We start from the raw sequence: 22,281 nt of genomic DNA, 5'->3' as shown, positions 1-22,281 counted from the left end.
TCGCACGTGTGAAAGAAAGAGAGGAAGAGAGAGAGAGAGAGAGAGAGAGAGAGAGAGAGAGAGATGGAGAGAGAGAGAGAGAGAATGAGAGAGAGAAAATAAGTAGGAGTGAAATATTTGTTCAATGTTACAGTTATCGTTTAACGTTATTAACAAGTGTAACTAAATGACAAATTGCCATATTTATGGACATAAAGATCTATTATTATTATTATTATTATTATTATTATTATTAATAACTAAGATCATCATTTACGTCATAAACAATCAAAAATATATCAATTAATGACTTATTCATCAAATTCATATTTTAAGTTATGGAGCTCATTTTTTGAAGTGATTTATATTTGGAGTCTTTGGTTATGAATTTCATGTTTCATGTATTAAATGTTTTTACAATTAAAAAATAATAATTCCGAATAGTTGTACTTCACCCTCTCCTTACCAACTATAGGAAAATCGTCACATTCGTTACGATACAACCAACATTTTTCTTATTCAAATTCCTCTTATACATCAAAAAAAAAATTTTTTAAATAAACAGTGTGTTGTAGAGCATGTTTTGCTAAAGAAATTATGTATTGCAAGAACTTACTGCTATTGTGTTTGAGTGATAAAAAATTTATTTTTGTGTTAGTTGGGTGTGAAGTTTTAGGGAAAATCCTGAAAATGACTGGTAAGTCAATATCACCCTGGCATAATACTGTTTTTAGAGGATGGGTCACTTATTTTTGTGATTACTTTTGTGATGAAAGTGAATACATTTCATATAGTAAAATACAGGGAAAGATGAAATGAAATGGGTGAATGGAAGTAATTATTATTTATTAATGATAAAAAATTATTCATGATAAATGGAGCATAAAAGCCGCAGTTTTGAAATCTTGTTATGGCGCTCTGTTAATATATAAAGAAAATTCAGGGTTTTAATAAATTTTATCTTGTTGACAATAAGAAATAAGGCTCTTGTTTTAATAGGGATTTTAAAAGTATATAGAATGAACATCAGAAAAACAAAGTGTGAATTTTTATGTCTAAACTAGATGTTAGCAAATTGTTTTTAAATGATGAGAAAATTGTTAAGAATAATTCAACCAAAGGAGAAAGAATAACAACTCTAACTATGAAGAATCCAGAGACCCCAAGACTATATACTTTTCAATCCCCTGATATTAAATAGATGTTATTTTTCTGTTTGATACTCTCCCCTTCCCACCAAATTCTCATTAGTTATTTTTCTGTTTGATAATCTCCCCTTCCCACCAAATTCTCATTAGTTATTTTTCTGTTTGATAATCTCCCCTTCCCACCAAATTCTCATTAGTTATTTTTCTGTGTGAAAATCTCCCCTTCCCACCAAATTCTCATTAGTTATTTTTCTGTTTGATAATCTCCCCTCCCACCAAATTCCCATTCCGTGTTCCAGAGACCACAAGGCTGTAGGACGTCGTCCCTTTGATAAAATGGCAACTCTTCTGGCTTACCTTGGACCTCCAGAACATCGGCCTCTCGACTCACAGTAAGACAGACTACCACGCCCTTTTTTTTTCTCTCTCTCTTCTCTCTCTCTCTCTCTCTCTCTCTCTCTCTCTCTCTCTCTCTCCCTCTCTATCTCTCTCTCTCTCTCTCTCTCTCTCTCTCTCTCTCCCTCTCTATCTCTCTCTCTCTCTCTCTCTCTCTCTCTTCTTCTGATTTACAAGTAAAAATAAATCCAAAAAAACTTGAGCTTTTATATAGCGCAATATCCACTAAACATTCTCAAAGCGCTTTACAAGGGGTCCCTGACCAACAGCAACACTTAATATGAAGAACGAGACATGACTCCTGTTAGGTGATATTATAAGTTTTTCCGACAGAGACAACGCTGAAGTACTGAAGATTTTAACAGTTATATATAATGGTGTGGGTTAACTTTTAAACAATTGATTACTTTAGAGAGCATACAGCCAAGGGAAGTAAGCCTTTTTCCCAGGCTATGCGATACAACGCTACTGCTGATTCTCTTACAGTAACATGACTGGACTTGTTTTTCTTGGTCTCTGATGGGAAGTAAAGCCTCAACTATACCCTTTGAAGAATCTGATAGCTCAGTTGACAGAGCATTGTGACTCAAGTTTGCCCCATGTACAGTCGGGGAAATGTTTTTCTTGACTTCTTTGTCCGCCCAGCAGTGATCGGTTAACTGGGTCGGTTAGATTCAATAGAATTACTCTACAATGGACTAGTGTCCATGGGTGCAAGAGTGCCGGCTACAGCCGGCCTGCCGGTCGATTGGATTACCGAAAAAAACGTTGCCGGCTTTTTGCAATTTGGATTTGATTGACATAACCCTATGTAGGACACTTTTTAAATTTTTTAGTTTATTTTTGTATATTTTAAAATTGTGCAACTTGTGACAAGAATCTTAACAAATTACTGCATTACAACCTTTGGATTAAACATACAACAATTGTGGACTACTATTATGAGGACTAGATGCTGAGAACAAGACTTCAAATGACGAGGTAAGTCCGTGAATCTTGCAGGCTTTTTCAGATTATATGTCTGGTCATAAGTAGACTTGCAGGCTTTTTGAGGTCCAGTTGCTTGCACCCATGCTAGTGTCCAATTCTAAGGGTAAGAAGCAACTGAGCATGGTTTACTGTGGAAATGCAGATATGAATATTCATATTTATTTTGTTTCCAGGTGGAGTTCCATGGACATGACAAGCACAAAATTTGAGGAGATCATGTCTAAACACAACATGCATGAGAAGGATGAGTTCAAATCCCTAAAAAATTTACACATTTTTTACCAGGCTGGTACATCTAGGGCAGGCAATCCTGTTTTCTATTATGTCGGGAGGAGATACAAGTGAGTATTTGTAAAGATGTACAAAAAAACAAAAAACAAGATCATATATAAGAGCTTCTTGATGGTGTCGTTGATAGAAAAACTCTTAAATGACTACATTCGTCAAACTGTACATCAGATTGTATTGTCTTCACCAAAATAGCTTTGTCCAAGTCTCTGTTAGTGCTCTTTTTATTTATTTTTTAATGATTTAAGTTTGCCGTTTTGATCAGTTAGATAATATTACAAATTTTATTCTGAAAGAAATTCGACGTAGCAGTTGAAAGGTTAAATAAGATATTTATGTATTATTGAAAGAGATATTGCAATTTTTTTAATGACTGATTCTAGCACCATTAGACCACTCACTCCTATCCCCTAATTTCTATAGCCAAAATAATTTCTTAAAAAATATTAGAAACTCAATAATAACTCAAGGATATTATCTATAATTTACAAAGAAACTTCTTTTGATAGAGTCATTTTGTCAATTATTTTCATCTTAGAGTCTATTGTTATGTTTTTAATCCAAGTTTTTTTCTCTCTCCAAATCTCAGGGTGGGAGAGATCAACCAGGACCTTCTAATCTACCATGTGTTGCTGACTCTCAAACCGTTTTACAACAAGCCATTTGAACTGGTCATTGACTTCACTCATACTTGTTCTGAGAACAGATTTAGGGTAAGCATGGATTATTCTATCAACACATTAAATAATGATCAAGTTAAATTTTTCCACTTTGCTCATTAAGCATATTATATACTAAAAACAGTTATAAACTAATTTTTTATTTTAATTTTCCACAAAACTTAAGACCCTCTGTAAAGGTTCATTGTTTAAAACAGTCACTTCTTTTTTGTTGTGTGTTCACATCGATTATCACCTACATATTTGGACGGGCACATTTTAAAATGTGGTCAGTATATGTAATAAAATTCCTCATAATTTACTATCCAGCATCGTCCTCAATGACATTGGCTGCCCGCACTCTGCAAAGACAAATGTCTGTCCATTCCTCACGTCTGTTGACGGCACTATAATAAAAACTCTAATTGTCAGTTACCTTTTCCAGATTACAATGAAACAATATTTGTATTAGTGGACTATTTGTCTTTGTAAAATATAACCTTCAAACAAAATATACAACAGAGACAAGACAATTATTTAAACGATCATTTCAATTATGGGGAATATACTGCTTAGATTTGATATTTATCCAGTTTTTACTACAAATCAAATAGCAGAAGTCAAACCTTAACCATTTTTTTCAGTTTCACATGGGTGTTTACAAAGTGAAATGTCACATACAAGGACCATTATTTTGTATGTAATAGAGAAGACTGTAGAGGTCTGTTGTAAAGTACTATAAGTAGAATACTAATGAAAGAGTGAAAAAGGAAAGGCTCCTATTTGGAACAAAACAGACAAAGTATACTCCAACCACCATTGAGTACAGTAGACACAAGTTTTTTTGCATTATATTTTATTTGTTTTCCAAGTTAATTTGTGTATTGTTGTGCTGACGAAGGGTTTGTACCCGAAACGTCCATTGTCTGTTTTGTTCCCATACGAAGCCTTTCCATTTTCACTCTTTCGTTAGTATTTTACGGTCACCGGCTTCAGGCAGCCCCTACCGTTTTCTACTATAAGTAGAACTGAAGCGATTTTACTGATGATAATCGTACTTTGAGGTTGTGGCCCTCGTCTTTGCCCTTGTCAAAGTATCTTTAATCTTAAGTCTCCCAGTGAGAGCCATTTGAATTGGTCATAGACTTCACTCATACTTGTTCTGAGAACAGATAAGGCAACAATTAATTAGTATTTATGGTCAAAAGCAATTCTAGGGTACACTCGCCATTGATATACAAACAACATGCTTGACATTTCCTCTCTTTCCCTCCTCAGACTGATTTCCTCAACAAATGGTTTGTGGTAATGCCTGAAAACGTGTATCAGAATATCACCATTGCCTACATTTACAACTGTAACTCATGGGTCAGAGAGTACACCAAATACCATGACAGGATTCTCTCCCCTCTAAAGGTGAGGATGAATCGAGTTTTCTGTCTATCTAGTGTTCACCTTTTTCACCCTAAGTGATGTTAGTTGGAGGAAATGATAAAACTGTTTTGAAGCTTGTACTCTACCCTTTTAAGATGAGGATGAATCAATATGAAATCTTGCTGTAGGCAGCACAAAGTTGAGTCCTGGGAAAGGCTCATTGCTCACATTTTTTACCCAACACAGTTAATCAGTAGGCTAATAATAGCGTATACTTTGTTGAAAAAAACAAAGAAAATTGTAGCAGTGTCTTACAGGTGTCATATCTTGTTCTTCATATTAAGAGATGATGTTGACTTGGGACCACATGTAAAGCACTTTGAGCACATTAAGCAAATATTTTACAATATAAACGCTTCAATCTTTTTAATATTTTTGCTGAAAAATTTCAAATAGGTATATTTTGTTGAGGAGAATGGTAAACTGATTTTAAAAAATAATCTGTATCTCTGAATATTCTGCCTTCAAATTCCATTTCCAGGGTCTGGTTCAACTACCAGATTAAGGAAAAAAAATGGAGAGGGGGGAACAACATATGAGATGTCTCGAGTAATGTATACCTTTCTTTTTAGAAATTGATTCTAATTTATTGTTATTTCCACAGAACAACAGAAAACTATTGTTCATCGACCATCCAGCCAAATTGAACGAATACATTGACGTGGAGTCTCAGAAGCTTCCTGGAACCACCATGTCTTTGGAGGAAGACCTCAAAGTGTTCAACAATGCTCTCAAATTGTCACACAAAGATACCAAAGTGGCCATCAAGGTGAGACAACTGATAGTTGCCCTAAATTAAATAAGTGGATGGCTCCAAAACCCAAGTGATGACATTATTATGTTATTACTTCTGATAGAACATTCGTATCCCTTTTCATTGGTCAATAACAGATGATGGAAACGTGCTGTTGCACAAAATTGTGAGAAGAAGAAGAAGAAGAAGAAGAAGAAGAAGGAGGAGGAGGAGGATTATGTGATCTTTTGGTATGACACTCGCTTTCAATGATTGGAAGATCCTGGATTCGAGTCTCACTCGGCACATCGTTGAGTCCTTTAAAAAGGCTCTTTATTGACTTTCTCTCACCGTGATGAAAAGAAGCAGGTTTCTATATAACTTTCTATTGCTGTTTGAATAAGGAAAACAGTGCCAAATGGAATCATTATTCATAAGATCAACAAAATAGAGGTGATATTATTCTTTAAGCTTCATGCTCGTTCGGGGTAAAAATTAAGTCATTTTATTTTTTTTTCTCAGTGGTAGCTTTAGTTTTAACATTTTCTTAGACCTTTATTGAAAAATATCCCCCTTCCCCCTTTTATAAACATGATTCTCCCTCACAAATGTTGTTGTTGTTGTGTTAATATTTGATTGTTTTCCTCTATTATGAATGTGTATATTCTTAATCCATTGTAATATAACCACTCATAAGTCTTTTTCTTAAAGAGTTATACCGCTGTACAGAAGATTGTAATGATTTATTTTTATTAATTACCGCAATAGGGAATGAGATTAGCGGAAGAGTAGCGTCTCTTGATTGGACGTCACCCATAGTTTGTGACGTCACTGGCGGAAAAGTTATTAGAGGACGAGAGACGCATGCGCACAACCAACATGACGTTCTCTCTCTAATAACTTTTCCGCCGGTGACGTCACAGACTATGGGTGACGTCCAATCAAGGGACGCTACTCTTCCGCTAATCTCATTCCCTATAAAGCACCTCAACCACATCCTTTCATATGGTACCTATCTGTTGCTGATCCTCTTCATGCCAGGTGACACACTTCATGCCAGGTGACACATATGCATACATGCAGAATCTTACGAATTTTTCGTAATTTTACGAATTTTAGACAAATTTCTTGGTAAATATGAAATTTTATGGAAAGTTACTAATTGTTTATTCTTAGTAATACTTAAATGATAATAAAAATAATAATAATAATCATAATAATAATGATAAGAAGAAGAACAACAACAACAATTACAACTACTATTACTACTACTACTACTACTACTACTACTACTACTACTACTACTACTACTACTACTACTACTACTACTACTATTACTACTACTATAATAATGATGATGATGATAATAATAATGCGGGTGGTTGGATGGGAGCATCACCCTTGAATCATATACCTATGATGTTCGCATGGGTGTACGATCCGATAGTGATGTCGTTTCTTCTTCTCTTTACTAGCCTATCCTGCTTCTTTGGTTTGTGATTGTATTTTTGACAGGGGATATTTTTTTTTCTGTCAATCTTCTGCCTGTTTGTTCTTGGTTATTTATAATTTAGCTTATGATATCTTTAGGTTATGATTTTGATTTACATTTGTACTATTTTTGTTAGATTGCTTGTTTTTTTGTTTCAGCGGTCTCTCATATAACCTCAATTGTGTTGGAAGAGACCTAAAGCAACAAACAAAAATAATAATAATAATAATAATAATAATAATAATAATAATAATAATAATAATATTGTGGTTGTTCATACACAATTTCAGAAATTACGAATTTCCCCGTCAAATTACTAAAAATTGACATTAAAATTACTAAATTTGACGTTTTCAATTTGGCAAGTCTGCATATGGCATCTTTTTGCAGTCTTCATTCCTCCTTATGGCTGCAGTTTTTGCCTGACCACATGTAATCCATCCAACTACATTCCTCTTCTTTTTGACAATCTATCTTCCTGTAGTTTTTGGCCTTCCTCTTTCCGAGTAATTGCCTCGCTCTTTCCTCAAGATGCGCCTTATATCTCCATCTCTTTTTCATTGTTTCTTTGCTTATTGTACTCATGCCAGCCTTTTCAAGGACATCTACACGTGATAGTTGCCTCGTTAATTCTGTTTCTTAATATAATAATCATTCGGGTTTGAATACCTAGTCAATGCACCAAATTGTATTCTTTTACATTTCCCGACAGGTTGGACCAAATGCCATCCAAGTTACATCCTCTGAGAAAAGTAAAGTTCTTGGTCACCCCGTACTTCTGAACGACGTTTACTACGCTGCAGAAATTGAAGAGGTAGGAATGTAAAATTATATCCTTGTACTTCAACTTCAATGTATTAAATTAAATTACAACGCCTCACAAAACTAAATTACAAGGCATTCTCTGCTTATTTTGTTTTAGATAAACATGCTTGTTTTAACAATAATTCCATATATTTTCTATTTCTTTTCTATCCTCTTCATTCTCATTTTATTGTTTATTTTGGTTTGTATTTTATCTTAAAAAATTTTTTATTACTTCAACAAGTATTGGAATCAATTAAAAAAACTGTAATTTTAGAAATAAAACAAAAGGCCCGCTATTCATCCCAATAGGAACTTTTTCATAAAGTCCAGGTGCAAGTGCAATACTTTATCCACTTTGAACCCTCTCCCGTCCCCCAATTTTTTTTTTATTGTCAGCAATTCATGTTTACATGTATGAAGAAGAAAAATACTTCACTTACACACAGTTATAGGAGAACACATTCTGCAATGAAATTGATTATAAAAAAAAAAAGAATTTAAAGACTCATTTGGTAGATGCAAGATGTATCATAAAAACCATCATCATGTCCATCTTTTTTTCCTATCCAGGTATGTCTAGTGGACGACAATCAATTCACCTTGACCATCGCCAATGAGACTGGTCCCCTGTCTTTCATCCACAATGACTGTGATAACATTGTCCAAGCCATCATTCATATACGGACAAGATGGGAACTCTCACAGCCTGTAAGTTTCACGAAGATTGGTAACTAACAGTATTTTGTGTTTGTGCATGTGTGTTTTGTGATTAGTATTAATGTTTGAAGTGAGTTAACATTACATTTCCGAGTCATAGGTTATAAGTATTTGCTTTTGATCAAGAAGCTTTTCTGAATGTTCTTCAGACTGAGTTGGTTTAGTGAATTCAATGAGTTTATTCAGTTCTTGTTAATATTGAAAATAGATCTTTAAAGTCATAAAGTTCATGGAGGCCAATTAGTATTTTCTATAAAAAGGAGTCTTGTTTGTCAGAAAGAACTTTCAGATAGATCTAGCAGACACAACTCCCAAATCACTGCTTGTGGGCAGTAACAACCATTAAAAATGGATTCTTTGCAGATTTGGACCTAATTGTTTGTGCCTCAGTTAAGCATTCTGGCAATTAAGATGTTGGAACCCTTAGTTTAAATGATGCTAGCACTATAAAGATTCCTTTAAAGTATGAATGTTGTTCTCCTTTCTGCCAATATTCGTCTGTAATCAGTCATTGTTTTTGTGAGAGGGAGGTAGAATTGACATGCTGCGTTGTCCTTATGTGATTTGTTTTGAGTAGCGATCACAATGTCAAAATTGTCATTACAATCTTTCACTTGCCTGATGTAAAATGGCCTCGGCTCGTTGTCGGTGGTTTATTTACAATTTTAACTTTTTTCATGCCACCATTTCCATCATTATCTATCCCAGGGATTTATTTTATATTTTCTCACGTTTGTAACTTTCAATGCTATAATTGTTTTTCACTCTTATCAACACACGTTTGTAACTTTCAATGCTATAATTGTTTTTCACTCTTATCAACACACGTTTGTAACTTTCAATGCTATAATTTTTTTTCACTCTTATCAACACAGGATACAGTGACAGTCCATACCAAAATCAGACCCAAAGATGTACCCGGCACTCTTCTCAATGTTGTAAGTCTTGTATCATAGACATACCTACTTTCAGTTAAATTTTATTTAAACATATACATTTCTGAAAAACATTAGGTAATTAGATTTTCACCTCCATGTTTTGGTAGCAGAACCTACAGGCTGTCAACAACAAAAAAATATACAGACAAAATGATAGTCCAGTGGATGTAAAGGGTTGCGCCATATGTCAAAACCAAAGCGTTTTTATTGGATAATTTTATCCAGTATTCATAGACATGTTACCTAATTGGTTGAAGAATGATCAAAGCCTATAATAAGAAAATGGAATATTCGTGGAGTTGATTTGCATTGATATATTGTTCTTTCTTTTTTCTTTTTTTGATGGAGCTGTTATATTTATACTTGTTCAATATTATAATTAATAATGATAGTAATATAAATAATACATTCATTCCAGGCTCTGTTGAATCTGGGTAGTTCTGACCCAAGTCTTCGGTCAGCTGCCTATAACCTTCTGTGTGCCCTGACCCAGACCTTTGACTTGAAAATTGAAGGTCAATTGTTGGAGACCAATGGTATGTGCTTACTGCTGAATAGAGAGAATAATAATAATAATAATAATGATAATAATAATAATAATGATAATAATAATAATAGCTTTTAAATCTTTTCAACATTTTGCAGGACTAATTTACTTTTCAACAATATAGGAAAATATCTAATTTTGTTGATGTACATCTATTGTTGTATATGGAGTTATTGACCATTTGTCATTTTGCTTGACAAGGTTTAAAGTTTTTGTTCAATTCCTTTTTAAATACATTTTAGGATATTTTAAAGGTATTACCTCCATTATTCAAGCTTGTCATTGATAGAGCTAGACTAGATGAGTTAAAGCCTAAAGAATTCTGAGGTTTCAAGAAAGGATCAAAATTTCTCAACTGTGATTTGAACCCACGACAATCTGAGCTAAGGATGGGTAACTAAGATGAAAAACCTCACGAATACGGAGACGCACCTTACAAACCTATTTGATCAACGTGTTACATGCTTTTCACTGACCTGTGTCCTAATGAATGGGCAATCAGACAAATTTATTCCATATCCATTCAAATTCTCTCATGAGTAAGAGAATCATCAGTGTCAAAATTTTCTTCTTTTTTTTTGTTATCCTAAAATATATATTAAAAGACCCTTTGCCGGCTCAGCGGTACGGTCTTTGCTTCGTACCCGAAAGGTACCGAGTTCGATCACCCGCCGCTGCGCTGTGTGGCCTTGAGCAAGTCACCTCGCCTTAGCTCAATTTGCAGCGCTGCACTGCGGCTGACGCCTGGGTTATTCCAGTCTTCCCCTGGAATAGATACCTAGAGACAAATTTCCCCTATGGGATGAATAAAGGGAATTTTATTTTATTTATTTATTTATCTATTTTTACCATTTATTTATGTTGAGTAAAATGACTCTTTCGACAGGACTGTGTATCCCGGCCAACAACACCATCTTCATCAAATCCATCAGTGAAAAGTTGTCTGCCAAAGAGGCTCATCTGACGCTGGAGTTCCTGGAGGAATGTATCCAGGGCTTTGGCAACTCCAACATAGAGATGAAGCATTTGTGCCTTGAGTACATCACTCCTTGGCTACCCAATCTCACCAGGTCTGTGACCGAATAGACACCTGAACTCCAATTATCTATCCCGATTCCTAATTTGATTGTTATCTCTACCTCTATACATATTCTAGATTAAAATTCTATATGCCCATTATCTTACTTTACCTAAGACATTTCCAATGAGTTATAAACTGTTAAGCCTCTATTTTTCTTGTTTAATGCTTTAGATGGTAAATCCATTTTTTTAAATTGACAAAATGTCTAAGTTACTAATCGTTACATATTTAAGATTCATTATTTCAATATTGATTTCGCCTTAAAATGAGAATTAAGAATGTGTATTTTGTGCGCAGGTTTTGCAAACCATCCGATGAAAACAAACGTCAGAAGGTGGCATTAATTCTAGACAAGCTGATCACCATGACCATAGAGGAGGTGGAAATGTACCCATCCATCCAGGCCAAGATATGGGGCAACATCGGACAGATTGGAGATCTTCTAGACATGGTTTTAGACTCCTTCATCAAGGTAATCAGACTTCATTCATTATATTTTTTAAAAATTCAGATTTCTGCTTTGAAATTATTTTCTTACTCAAATAAATCATACCTGCCAACCCTTCCGCTTTTGGCGGAATCATTCCTAATTTCACTCTTCCATTTTGTACTATTCCGCTATTGTCTCTAAAATTCCGATTTACAAAAATGATGATAATGGTAAGAATAATAAAAGAGAAAAAAAAGCGGGGGGGAATGAAAGAGGTTGAAATTCCTATTTTTTGGTCTCAAATTCCTATTTTTAGGCGTTTGATTCCACTTTTGGAATGTGAAGAGTTGTCAGGTCTGAATAAATCGACTGGACTAAAACATAAATATCACTGATAATGAATGAGCTCTTATAGAATTGACTGGATTTTTTGAATAAACCATTTCAGGCTTGTCCCTAAGCTGGTTTTTAACCTTTGATTATGATAACCTCTGCTTTTGAAAAGACCAAAATATCTTAAGACAGTTCTCAGTGAACAACTGGTCCAAGTCTAAGAATTGTTTCCAGAGTGGCTTTTGAAATCCAAATAGAGATTGGCCATGAAATTTTTGGAATAATTTTGCCAATAGATAAAATGGAGGGTCCGTTTGAATCGCTTTAAGTTAGATAAAGAAATAGACTTCAAAGAATGAGCTTTACAGCAAAAATTAAGCATAGAAGAGGTGAAATTCCTATTTTTTGGTCTCAAATTCCTATTTTTAGGCGTTCTGATTCCACTTTTGGAATGTGAAGAGTTGTCAGGTCTGAATAAATAGACTGGACTAAAACATAAATATCACTGATAATGAATGAGCTCTTATAGAATTGACTTGGTGGATTTTTTAAATAAAACCATTTCAGGCTTGTCCCCAAGCTGGTTTTTAACCTTTGATTATGATAACCTCTGCTTTTGAAAAGACCAAAATATCTTAAGACAGTTCTCAGTTAACAACTGGTCCAAGTCTAAGAATTGTTTCCAGAGTTGGCTTTTGAAATCCAAATAGAGATTGGCCATGAAATTTTTGGAATAATTTTGCCAATAGATAAAATGGAGGGTCCGTTTGAATCGCTTTAAGTTAGATAAAGAAATAGACTTCAAAGAATGAGCTTTACAGCAAAAATTAAGCATAGAAAGAGTGAAATTCCTATTTTTTGGTCTCAAATTCCTATTTTTAGGCGTTCTGATTCCACTTTTGGAATGTGAAGAGTTGTCAGGTCTGAATAAATCGACTGGACTAAAACATAAATATCACTGATAATGAATGAGCTCTTATAGAATTGACTTGGTGGATTTTTTAAATAAAACCATTTCAGGCTTGTCCCCAAGCTGGTTTTTAACCTTTGATTATGATAACCTCTGCTTTTGAAAAGACCAAAATATCTTAAGACAGTTCTCAGTGAACAACTGGTCCAAGTCTAAGAATTGTTTCCAGAGTTGGCTTTTGAAATCCAAATAGAGATTGGCCATGAAATTTTTGGAATAATTTTGCCAATTGATAAAATGGAGGGTCGGCTTGAATCGCTTAAAGTTAGATAAAGAAATAGACTTCAAAGAATGAGCTTTACAGCAAAAATCAAGCATAGGCGAACAGCAAAATACCTGTTTGTAAAATGAGAAGAAGAATACAGATTGTCAATATAAACAGGGACCATGATAATATGAGCTAAGTGATTACTGGTTTTGTTTATTATTAGACTAGAAGTATTCTATATCTGAAGTTAGGGGGTGGGAGTGGAGGGGGGGGCGGAGGGAGTTGTCATACCGTTCTCTATCCCCCCCTCGAATTTACATTTGTTTAGATCAGGCCAATTTTTATTTTACATTAAACTAAATCCTGTGTGATTATGTATCTTTTGGACAAGACTAGATATGTTTGAATGAAAATCAATATATCTTCACATTCGTTTTGCAGAAATTTGTATGAATTGTGTTTTCTAAATTGTTTTGATTTTTATTTCATTTTTAAAAAATATTTTTTTTTAATGACAGAGAAGTGTGACTGGTGGGCTTGGCTCTGTGTCAGCAGAAATTATGGCAGACACAGCTGTGGCCTTGACCTCTGCCAATGTTCTCTTGGTGTCCAGGAAAGTCATTGGACGACTTTGTCGGGTGAGTGGAATTACAAAATTTCCGTCTTTCTTCCACTGCGTCTTCATATCATAAACTGTATCAGATTCAGTTAGACTGAGCATAATTGTCTATAAAAGAAGAAAGAAAAATAAAGGAAAAATTGAATGTTAAAATGTCTAAAAATACTAGCTCTTAATATGAAAAGTTGAATAGAGATTTTGAAAAGCACCATGGCTAATATGTCTTTAAAAGGTATGGAAATATTGAGAGAATATTATTTTATAGGAAGCCGATCATGAGATTTATGCCACAGCACATATTGTTATCATCATCATCATCATCATCATCATTATTATTCATTGTTGTTGTTGTTATTATTATTATTATTATTATTATTATTATTATTATTGTTATTGTTATTATTATTATTATTATTATTATTGTTATTATTATTATTATTATTATTATTATTATTATTGTTATATATTATTATATATTATTATTATTATTATTATTTTATTATTATTATTATTATTATTATTATTATTATTATATATACTACTATATACTACTATACTATTGTTATTATTTATTATTATTATTATTATTATTATTATTATTATTATTATTATTATTATTATTATTATTATTATTATTATTATTATTATTATTATTATTACTACTACTACTACTACTACTATTGTTATTATTATTATTATTATTATTATTATTATTATTATTATTATTATTATTATTATTATTATTATTATTATTATTATTATTATTATTTTATTATTATTATTATTATTATTATTATTTATTATTATTATTATTATTATTATTATTATTATTATTATTATTATTATTATTATTTATTACTACTACTATTGTTATTATTATTATTATTATTATTATTATTATTATTATTATTATTATTATTATTATTATTATTATTATTATTGATGTTGTTGTTATTATTTTATTTTTTAAATTTATAATTTGTGTAACTCTTTTTCATATTTAGTTGATAGACAAGACATGCACTTCCCCAACTTTTACTCTGGAACAACATCTAATGTGGGACGACATCGCCATCCTTGCCAGATACTTACTCATGTTGTCATTCAACAACTCTCTCGATGGTAAGTCTCATAATCTCTCACATTTACCCAGCTCATTGTGCTCTAAAATTAACACATAAATCGTGAATGTGTAGTGTGTATGCTGTTTGATTCAATCTATGGTTTTGTGCGATTGAAGATTTATCAGTGCTGATGGTGACAAAAAGGGGAAAAGGAGGAAAATTATGAATGGTTTTATTTACGCCACATGTTTACTTCACCAACCCCCACTTTTAGAGCCATTGAGATGATAAACTACTCTAGCTATCTTCTGGATAGTGGGGAAACTGCACCAGATTGTTCCACCACACATCAAATCTCTCAAAGCCATAAAATTTGATTGAGGAAAATGTCATTTTTTTTAAAAGGAGGAAATTCTTCCTCGGACACAAAAATCGCGGATTTCTGCGGATCCGAGGGGCTTGTTTTGTTTTTTTCAGTCTATAGAAGGTTGAATCCCGTGAAATAAATTTTTTGTGTCATGTCTGCTTTGTATTTGTTATACAATGGACTACTCTATCTTTGAAACTTTTCCAGTAACTTCATTCCTTCAATGATAAAGTTGTTCCATACTTTGCTAACCACCTCTAAGGCAGGTCACACAAGAGATTTGTATGCAAACAATTAAGCTGATTTTTTAAATTTTTATTTTTTTAATTTGAGCTTTATATAGTGCAATATACACTAAATGTGCTCAAAGCGCTTTACAAGGGGTCCCTGGTAAACAGCAACATTTAACATGTAGGACGGGACATGACGCCTGTTAGGCGATATTACAATTTTTCGGACAAAGACAACGCTGTTAACGGCCAGGTACTCATTTTACACCTGAGTGCGATGAGAGAATGTGAGTAAAGAGCCTTTTCCAAGGACTCAACTATGCGCCGAGCGCGAGCCTCGAACCCAGGACCTTCCGATCCGAAAGCGAGTGTCATACCACTAGACCACATAGCTGCATTTGTTGATTTGTTGCCAGTCTTGTTTTGCTGTCCATCTTATGAACCGAGCTCCATTTCATGTCTTTACTGACCGTGACCAAAGGATATTTGGTCTGTAACACTTCTTCAAATATTTGGCTGGAAAGGTTAATCATACTTTCAACCAAGTCTAACTGACCCAGCTACCCGGTTACTGTTGGTGTACAGAGGGGTCAGAAAAATAATCTCGATTGTCCCCTTGCTTATGAGCTGTCTTGACCCCATAAAGCTTTTTGCCAGACTTATGCTAATTACATAACAGGTTTCTGAACAAATTACTGAAACTATTTCTTACTTTTCTTCAAATAAACTGGCTGTGTCAGTCAGACTGAGCATTGCTGTTGATATTTCACCCAAATAAGAAAACATGTTGATACCTTTCTGACTGTCTGTGTAGTGCATCATTTAAGTTCTCAATATTGCTCAGAAGCTTGAAACCAGTACATAAGTTGTTCAAAAAGGAGAATGTAATGGGGGAAAAGATTAGATGACGGTAAACATTAGAATGAGGAATAATAACAATTTGATACCTCATCTGACTAGACTGTATTTTACAGGGTGCCCATAAAGTCTGGCGACATGGTAATGATAAATAATTCCTCTTTTTAAAAAAACCCCAATTTTATTCAATAGAGATTGAAAGGAATAATGTATCCTCAACGCGGCTATGTGGTCTAGTGGTATGACACTCGCTTTCGGATCGGAAGGTCCTGGGTTCGAGCCTCGCTCGGCGCATAGTTGAGTCCTTGGAAAAGACTCTTTACTCACATTCTCTTACCGTACTCAGGTGTAAAATTAGTACCTGGCCGTTAACAGCATTGTCTCTGTCCGAAAAATTGTAATATCGCCTAACAGGCGTCATGTCTCGTCCTACGTGTTAAGTGTTGCTGTTGGCCAGGGACCCCTTGTAAAGCGCTTTGAGCACGTTTAGTGGATATTGCGCTATATAAAAGCTCATTTAAATTTATGCATAATATATGAATGAATTCTTCTGAACGCTTCTTTCCTACTCTAGTTGCCAGTCATCTGCCATTCCTGTTCCATATTGTGACACTCCTCGTGTCGACGGGTCCCTTGTCCCTGAGGGCCTCCACACATGGTCTTGTCATCAACATCATACACTCCCTATGTACCTGCTCCCAACTACACTTCTCAGGTAATGCCTTGTTTTTAAACAATTATTTTCTCAATTTTATTATCTTCTCAATTTTATTCTTGACTGAATTGTTTCAATGTAGGTTAACATATTATGAAAATCCTAAGTTTTGTTAGAAATAACTTTGTGTACTTCACCTCCTATCCCCACCCCATCTCTCTCTCTCTTTCTCTCTTTCTCTCTCTCTCTCTCTCTCTCTCTCTCTCTCTCTCTCTCTCTCCCTCTCTCTCTCTCTATCTCTCTCTTTCTCTCTCTCTCTCTCTCTCTCTCTCTCTCTCTCTCTCTCTCTCTCTCTCTCTCTCAGGACTTGAAACCAAAGATTTTTAGATATAAATATCTAAAGGATTAAAGCATGACTGATCTGTATTTAATTTTAAAAATTTTCTATGACCACTACCCCATAAGGAGTAGTCATTTCATGGCCATTTGATGTTCTTCAAATAAATAACAATGTGAAATAGAATGTAAGCTTCAATTTAATATATGAACACATAAAATGGACGTTTCAGGTTTCCCCCTTATCAACAAAACAGGATGAATGAAACACTACAGACGAATGAGATAATGTGGTAGTGGCATTGTTAAGATGAATAAACAAAAACAATGTTAACTGTAATGTTTCATTCATCCTGTTTTGTTGATAAAGGGGAAACTCGAAATGCCCATTTTTTCTGTTTTCGTATAGTAAATTCAAGCTTACATTCAATTTCACATTATTTATTTCTTCGAGCTTCTAGCAACAACATTTACATGACTCTATTTTCTTCACAAAACAGAGAGCACCCTCCAGGTCCTCAAATTGAGCCTTGCCGAGTTCTCCCTGCCCAAATTCTACCAGTTGTTTGGCATCAGCACTGTCAAGTCAGCAGCCGTGAGTGCTTTCCGCACCACCTTCAGGCCAGGAGACAGATCATTCACTAGCTCTCCTCCAGAAAATGAGAAGATGCCTCTCATTTCTTTGGAGGCGATTGCAGATGCTCTCCTAGAGATAATGGAGGTAAGACAAATGGACTGACTTCCTTATTTCATTATGATATGTCGTCCCCAAGAGATAATAAAGGGAATTTTTATTTTAGTTTATGATCTTGGTTTGGTAGAGATTATCATTCATCGAGGAATTCCTTAAATCGCAGCTATGTGGTCTAGTGGTATGACACTCGCTTTCAGATTGGAAGGTCCTGGGTTCGAGCCTCGCTCTCGGCGCATAGTTGAGACCTTGGAAAAGGCTCTTTACTCACATTCTCTCACCGTACTCAGGTGTAAATTGAGTACCTGGCTGTTAACAGCGAAAAAAAAAATTGTAATATCACCTAACAGTTATCATGTTCTGTCCTACATGTTAAGTGTTGCTGTTGGCCAGGGACCCCTTGTAAAGCGCTTTGAGGACATTTAGTGGATATTGTGCTATATAAATGCTCTATATAAAAAAATTCTTAAAGCCTTGCCATCACTGACATGCAAATTGTTTTTATTGTCATATTTATTTTATTTTCACAACTGGGTGTATTTTTCCCCCGTGTTTCCTTCCAGGCGTGTATGAAAGACAATCCAAATGAGTGGTTGCAGCAATGGACGGATCTGGCTAGGCGGTAGGTCTCAGTCCCAGCATGCATTTTTGTCTCCATTTACTTGATACGATATGATATGATATAAGTCCAGATTTATGTAGGCTTTTACAGTCTGCTCTCGTTCATTTGTGAACATATTTAATTCACGTCTCTTAAAACTGGGCATGCTACATAGTGGAAGGAGGTGTCTGAATTTAACTCTACAAACAGTATTTTTCTGTTTCATGACTTCCTTTATGGACAATGAAAAAGAAGAACTGACTATTTTTGTCATGAACTTCTTAATGACTGAAAGAGTTCAATCTTGTAATGAATAAAAATCACAGGGAATCGGTTGTTATTTTCTTTTCTCTTGACCATCTTTGTTATGTTTGAACTGGACATATTAATAGTCTAGCTAAGTCACTCACCTAGGATTTGAGGCAGATTTGAGGTCAAAATAGACCAAAGCTTTGAATCCTCGGGCAAGTGCTAAAATATTTTTAAGGCCTTAGGAAGTGTACAAGGTTCTCGGAGAAACAGCGAAATTTCAGCTGGCTTTTGTATTTAAAATTGATATGTTCATGTATAAGGGAGGATATTATTTCTAAAACTTTTATATTTATTTTGATGTGATCTTTATTTTGTGATATGACTGCTTGTGACCTCTAGGTCCCGAGTTTGAGTCCCACAGTGGTGCTGCAAAGTTGAAGCCTTCGAAAATGCTCTTAACTTACATTCTTTCACCAATCCCAAGTGTAAAATGAGTACCTGGCTTGTATCAATATTGTCTTTATCAAAGAAAACAAAAATCATAATGGTGTATTTCGTCCTACATGTGCAGTTGTAGCTATTGGCATCCCCTTTGAAAGGCTCTCTGAGACATTTAGTGGATATTGCATTTACGTCTTTTTTCTTTACTAAAATATTTTTTAAAATATAACTTGTTTATCTTATTTAAAAAATATTTTGAAAGCTGTTAAATTAAATCTGAAAATTTTATTCTTAGGACTCGTATTAACTACAGCAGAGAGGTCATTTAATAATAGGGAAAGTGAGTGTATCTGGAAAGAAGAACTTATTTGATTCTTTATTTCCTTCCCCTAGGTTTGCATTCCAGTACAACCCAGCACTCCAACCTCGAGCCATCATCGTGTTTGGTTGTATCAGTAAAACTGTCACCGACTCCGAGATCAAACAGCTGCTCAAGATCATGATGAAGGTCAGGAAATCAAGAATCAATGACATTGTTCTATATATTTGTATGCAAAGTTTGTAAATCGTGTGGTTTATACCAGGAGACAGATGTCACAATCAACTGTTTGTTTAGTTTTGGCTTTTTTTTTCGTCATGACGAAGTTTTGAAATGGGACATTTAATTTTTGTTTTTTTGTTTTGTACATTATATTTTAAAAAATTAAATTACTTATTTAACTTTATCACATAATGATGTCAATGTCAATTTGCATTTTAATATTTAATTAGAAAGTATAAAATCAAAACAATCTTGTAGAACACTGAATCCTTTATTAAATTCAAATTTTTTGGGGGGACATATTTTTTCATTTTATTTGAACCATTTAACAACCCATCACGATTATATTTTTTTCAGTGGATCATAGAGTTTAAAGACTTGTTTTGATTTGTTTCAGGCCTTAGAATCTTACATGGATCTGACCCTTATTGAGGCAGTCGTCATGTGTCTGACACGGCTACAGCCTTTGCTCAAACCAGTAAGTAATCTTATTATGATGAGAGTAAGGCATAGAAATTTTTTTAATTGAGGGGTTTATAATTCAAAATGTGAAATAAATTAGACTTGAAAATCACACAATCTTTCTCTAACAAAATATTTTTGTAGGATGCTCTCTCTCTCTCTCTCTCTCTCTCTCTCTCTCTCTCTCTCTCTCTCTCTCTCTCTCTCTCTCTCTCCCTCTCCCTCCTCTCTCTCTCTCTCTCTCTCTCTCTCTCTCTCTCTCTCTCTCTCTCTCTCTCTCATGAGAACAACGAAATTTAAAAACTTAAAAGTATAGAGGTGGTTTACTATTTTTGAATTTTTTAGATTTTCAATTCAATATTTTTGTTTATGTTATCCCCAGGATTCCCCTATCCACAAATTCCTTTTCTGGGTTGCTATATCAGTATTACAACTGGACGAAGTCTCTCTCTACGCTGCCGGTCTGGGTTTGCTGGAACAGAACTTACACACTTTGGACAGCACAGGAATATTTGAACACACAGTGAGTGCAGTTTACCAGTTGGATGCTCTCTTTTAATTTATTTAGACTTTTTTTTAAATTTCCAGATAAATCCATCAAGTTAACCTTTCATTGCACCCAATAGAATAGCTACCACCTTTTTGTTTTAATGAATGATGCTTGCTGAAGTTATTGATCCTGTTAACCCCCCTCCCCTCTCAAAAAAAAACAACCCAAAAAGCCCAGAGTGAAAGTGAATTTTGTCTGCTTCTATTTTATTTTTAGGTAGCATATTCAGAACCAGTAAATGTAAAACTGTTATATTTAGGCTAAAAGTTAAGACATGGCACAGACTTTATTTCTTGGCTTTTATTGATAATTGATATAACAGAATGACTAACGGCCAGTGATCTGAGTTCAAATTCATCATTGTGAGTTCTTTTCACAGAAAATAAACAAAAAAGAAACAAACTTTACATCTCGTCTTATTAATGTTAATATTCGATCTCTTAAAAAGTATGGAACAAAAAAGAATATTAACAACTTCAAAAAAGAACAAAACACTGAATACCGAACATTTCAGGCTTAAAACCTTGTTTTAGCTATCAACAAAAACAATTAAAACTACGAGGGCTCTTTCAGAAATAACCGAAAAATGCCCATTGCTCAGCAACCAGTGGAGATTTTTTAATTCTGTAAACGACATGATATTCCTTATTTCCTTACGGATATTCCCAGAAATTATGAAGTGCATCATTTTGCACAATGAATTTCTAGACGATTTTAAAGATGGCGGCCCACCTTGAAACTTGGTCAAAGGAGGAAATCAGAGCTGTCATAACGTTTTTTGAACGCCAAAAGTCTGAATCCTACCGAAATTCATAAAGAACTTCAGAGTGTATATGGTGAGCATGTTATAAGCCGTACACAAGTCTATCACTGGTGTAATTTGTTTGAAGCCGGCCATTCCGACTTGACAGACAGGGAAGGGAGAGGGCATTCGATAACTGCGACGTCAGAAGACAATGTGAAGCGAGTTGATGAGCTTATTCGTCAAGACAGGAGGTTGAAACTTCATGAAATCGCAAGCAGTCTTGACAATTTCGGAAACTTCTGCCCATAGAATTGTATTTGATGAACTTGGCTACAGAAAAGTCAGCGCAAGATGGGTTCCTAAGCAATTGACAGACAATCATAAAGAACAAAGATTAGACATCTGCAGGGAACTTTTGAGAAGAAGCAAGAGCTCACGCAGGGTTCACGGGCATACTGCCAAGCCGGCGGAGACTTTCTAGGGTACGATGTGACTTTTCTTGACAGCATAGTCACCGGTGATGAGACTTGGTTGCACCATTGCACCCCAGAAACAAAGCAAGATTCGATGACATGGAAACATCCATCCTCACCTGTCGCGAAGAAATTCAAAGTCATGCGGTCAGCAAAGAAAATAATGGGAACTGTTTTCTGGGACAGTCGTGGTGTTATTCTGTTCGAAACCTTACAACCTGGAGAAACAGTCAATGCTGCAAGGTA

General features: G+C 34.5%; 1 protein-coding gene across 5 annotated transcripts in view; it reads left to right on the top strand.

The window, feature by feature from the left end:
* Nucleotides 1–22,281, top strand: part of LOC144968945 (neurofibromin-like) — a 98,431-nt gene that overhangs the window by 63,764 nt on the left and 12,386 nt on the right. For all 5 annotated transcript variants that reach the window (XM_078907831.1, XM_078907834.1, XM_078907832.1 and 2 more), the window contains 19 exons: nt 1,427–1,519; nt 2,687–2,854; nt 3,391–3,514; nt 4,739–4,876; nt 5,499–5,663; nt 7,832–7,933; nt 8,497–8,634; nt 9,519–9,581; nt 10,000–10,117; nt 11,015–11,198; nt 11,507–11,681; nt 13,669–13,788; nt 14,774–14,891; nt 16,863–17,003; nt 17,780–18,000; nt 18,534–18,592; nt 19,658–19,772; nt 20,203–20,283; nt 20,650–20,790. In XM_078907831.1, the coding sequence (XP_078763957.1) occupies nt 1,427–1,519; nt 2,687–2,854; nt 3,391–3,514; nt 4,739–4,876; nt 5,499–5,663; nt 7,832–7,933; nt 8,497–8,634; nt 9,519–9,581; nt 10,000–10,117; nt 11,015–11,198; nt 11,507–11,681; nt 13,669–13,788; nt 14,774–14,891; nt 16,863–17,003; nt 17,780–18,000; nt 18,534–18,592; nt 19,658–19,772; nt 20,203–20,283; nt 20,650–20,790 (2,464 nt within the window). The remainder of the gene's footprint in view (nt 1–1,426; nt 1,520–2,686; nt 2,855–3,390; nt 3,515–4,738; nt 4,877–5,498; nt 5,664–7,831; nt 7,934–8,496; nt 8,635–9,518; nt 9,582–9,999; nt 10,118–11,014; nt 11,199–11,506; nt 11,682–13,668; nt 13,789–14,773; nt 14,892–16,862; nt 17,004–17,779; nt 18,001–18,533; nt 18,593–19,657; nt 19,773–20,202; nt 20,284–20,649; nt 20,791–22,281) is intronic.

This window comes from Berghia stephanieae, chromosome 3 (genome assembly GCF_034508935.2).
Source record: "Berghia stephanieae isolate SIO BIC M18660-M18661 chromosome 3, UCSD_Bste_1.3, whole genome shotgun sequence".
Lineage (NCBI taxonomy): Eukaryota > Metazoa > Mollusca > Gastropoda > Nudibranchia > Aeolidiidae > Berghia > Berghia stephanieae.
The sequence above is the reverse complement of the archived record's forward strand: the minus strand, read 5'-3'. Positions and strand labels throughout refer to the sequence as shown.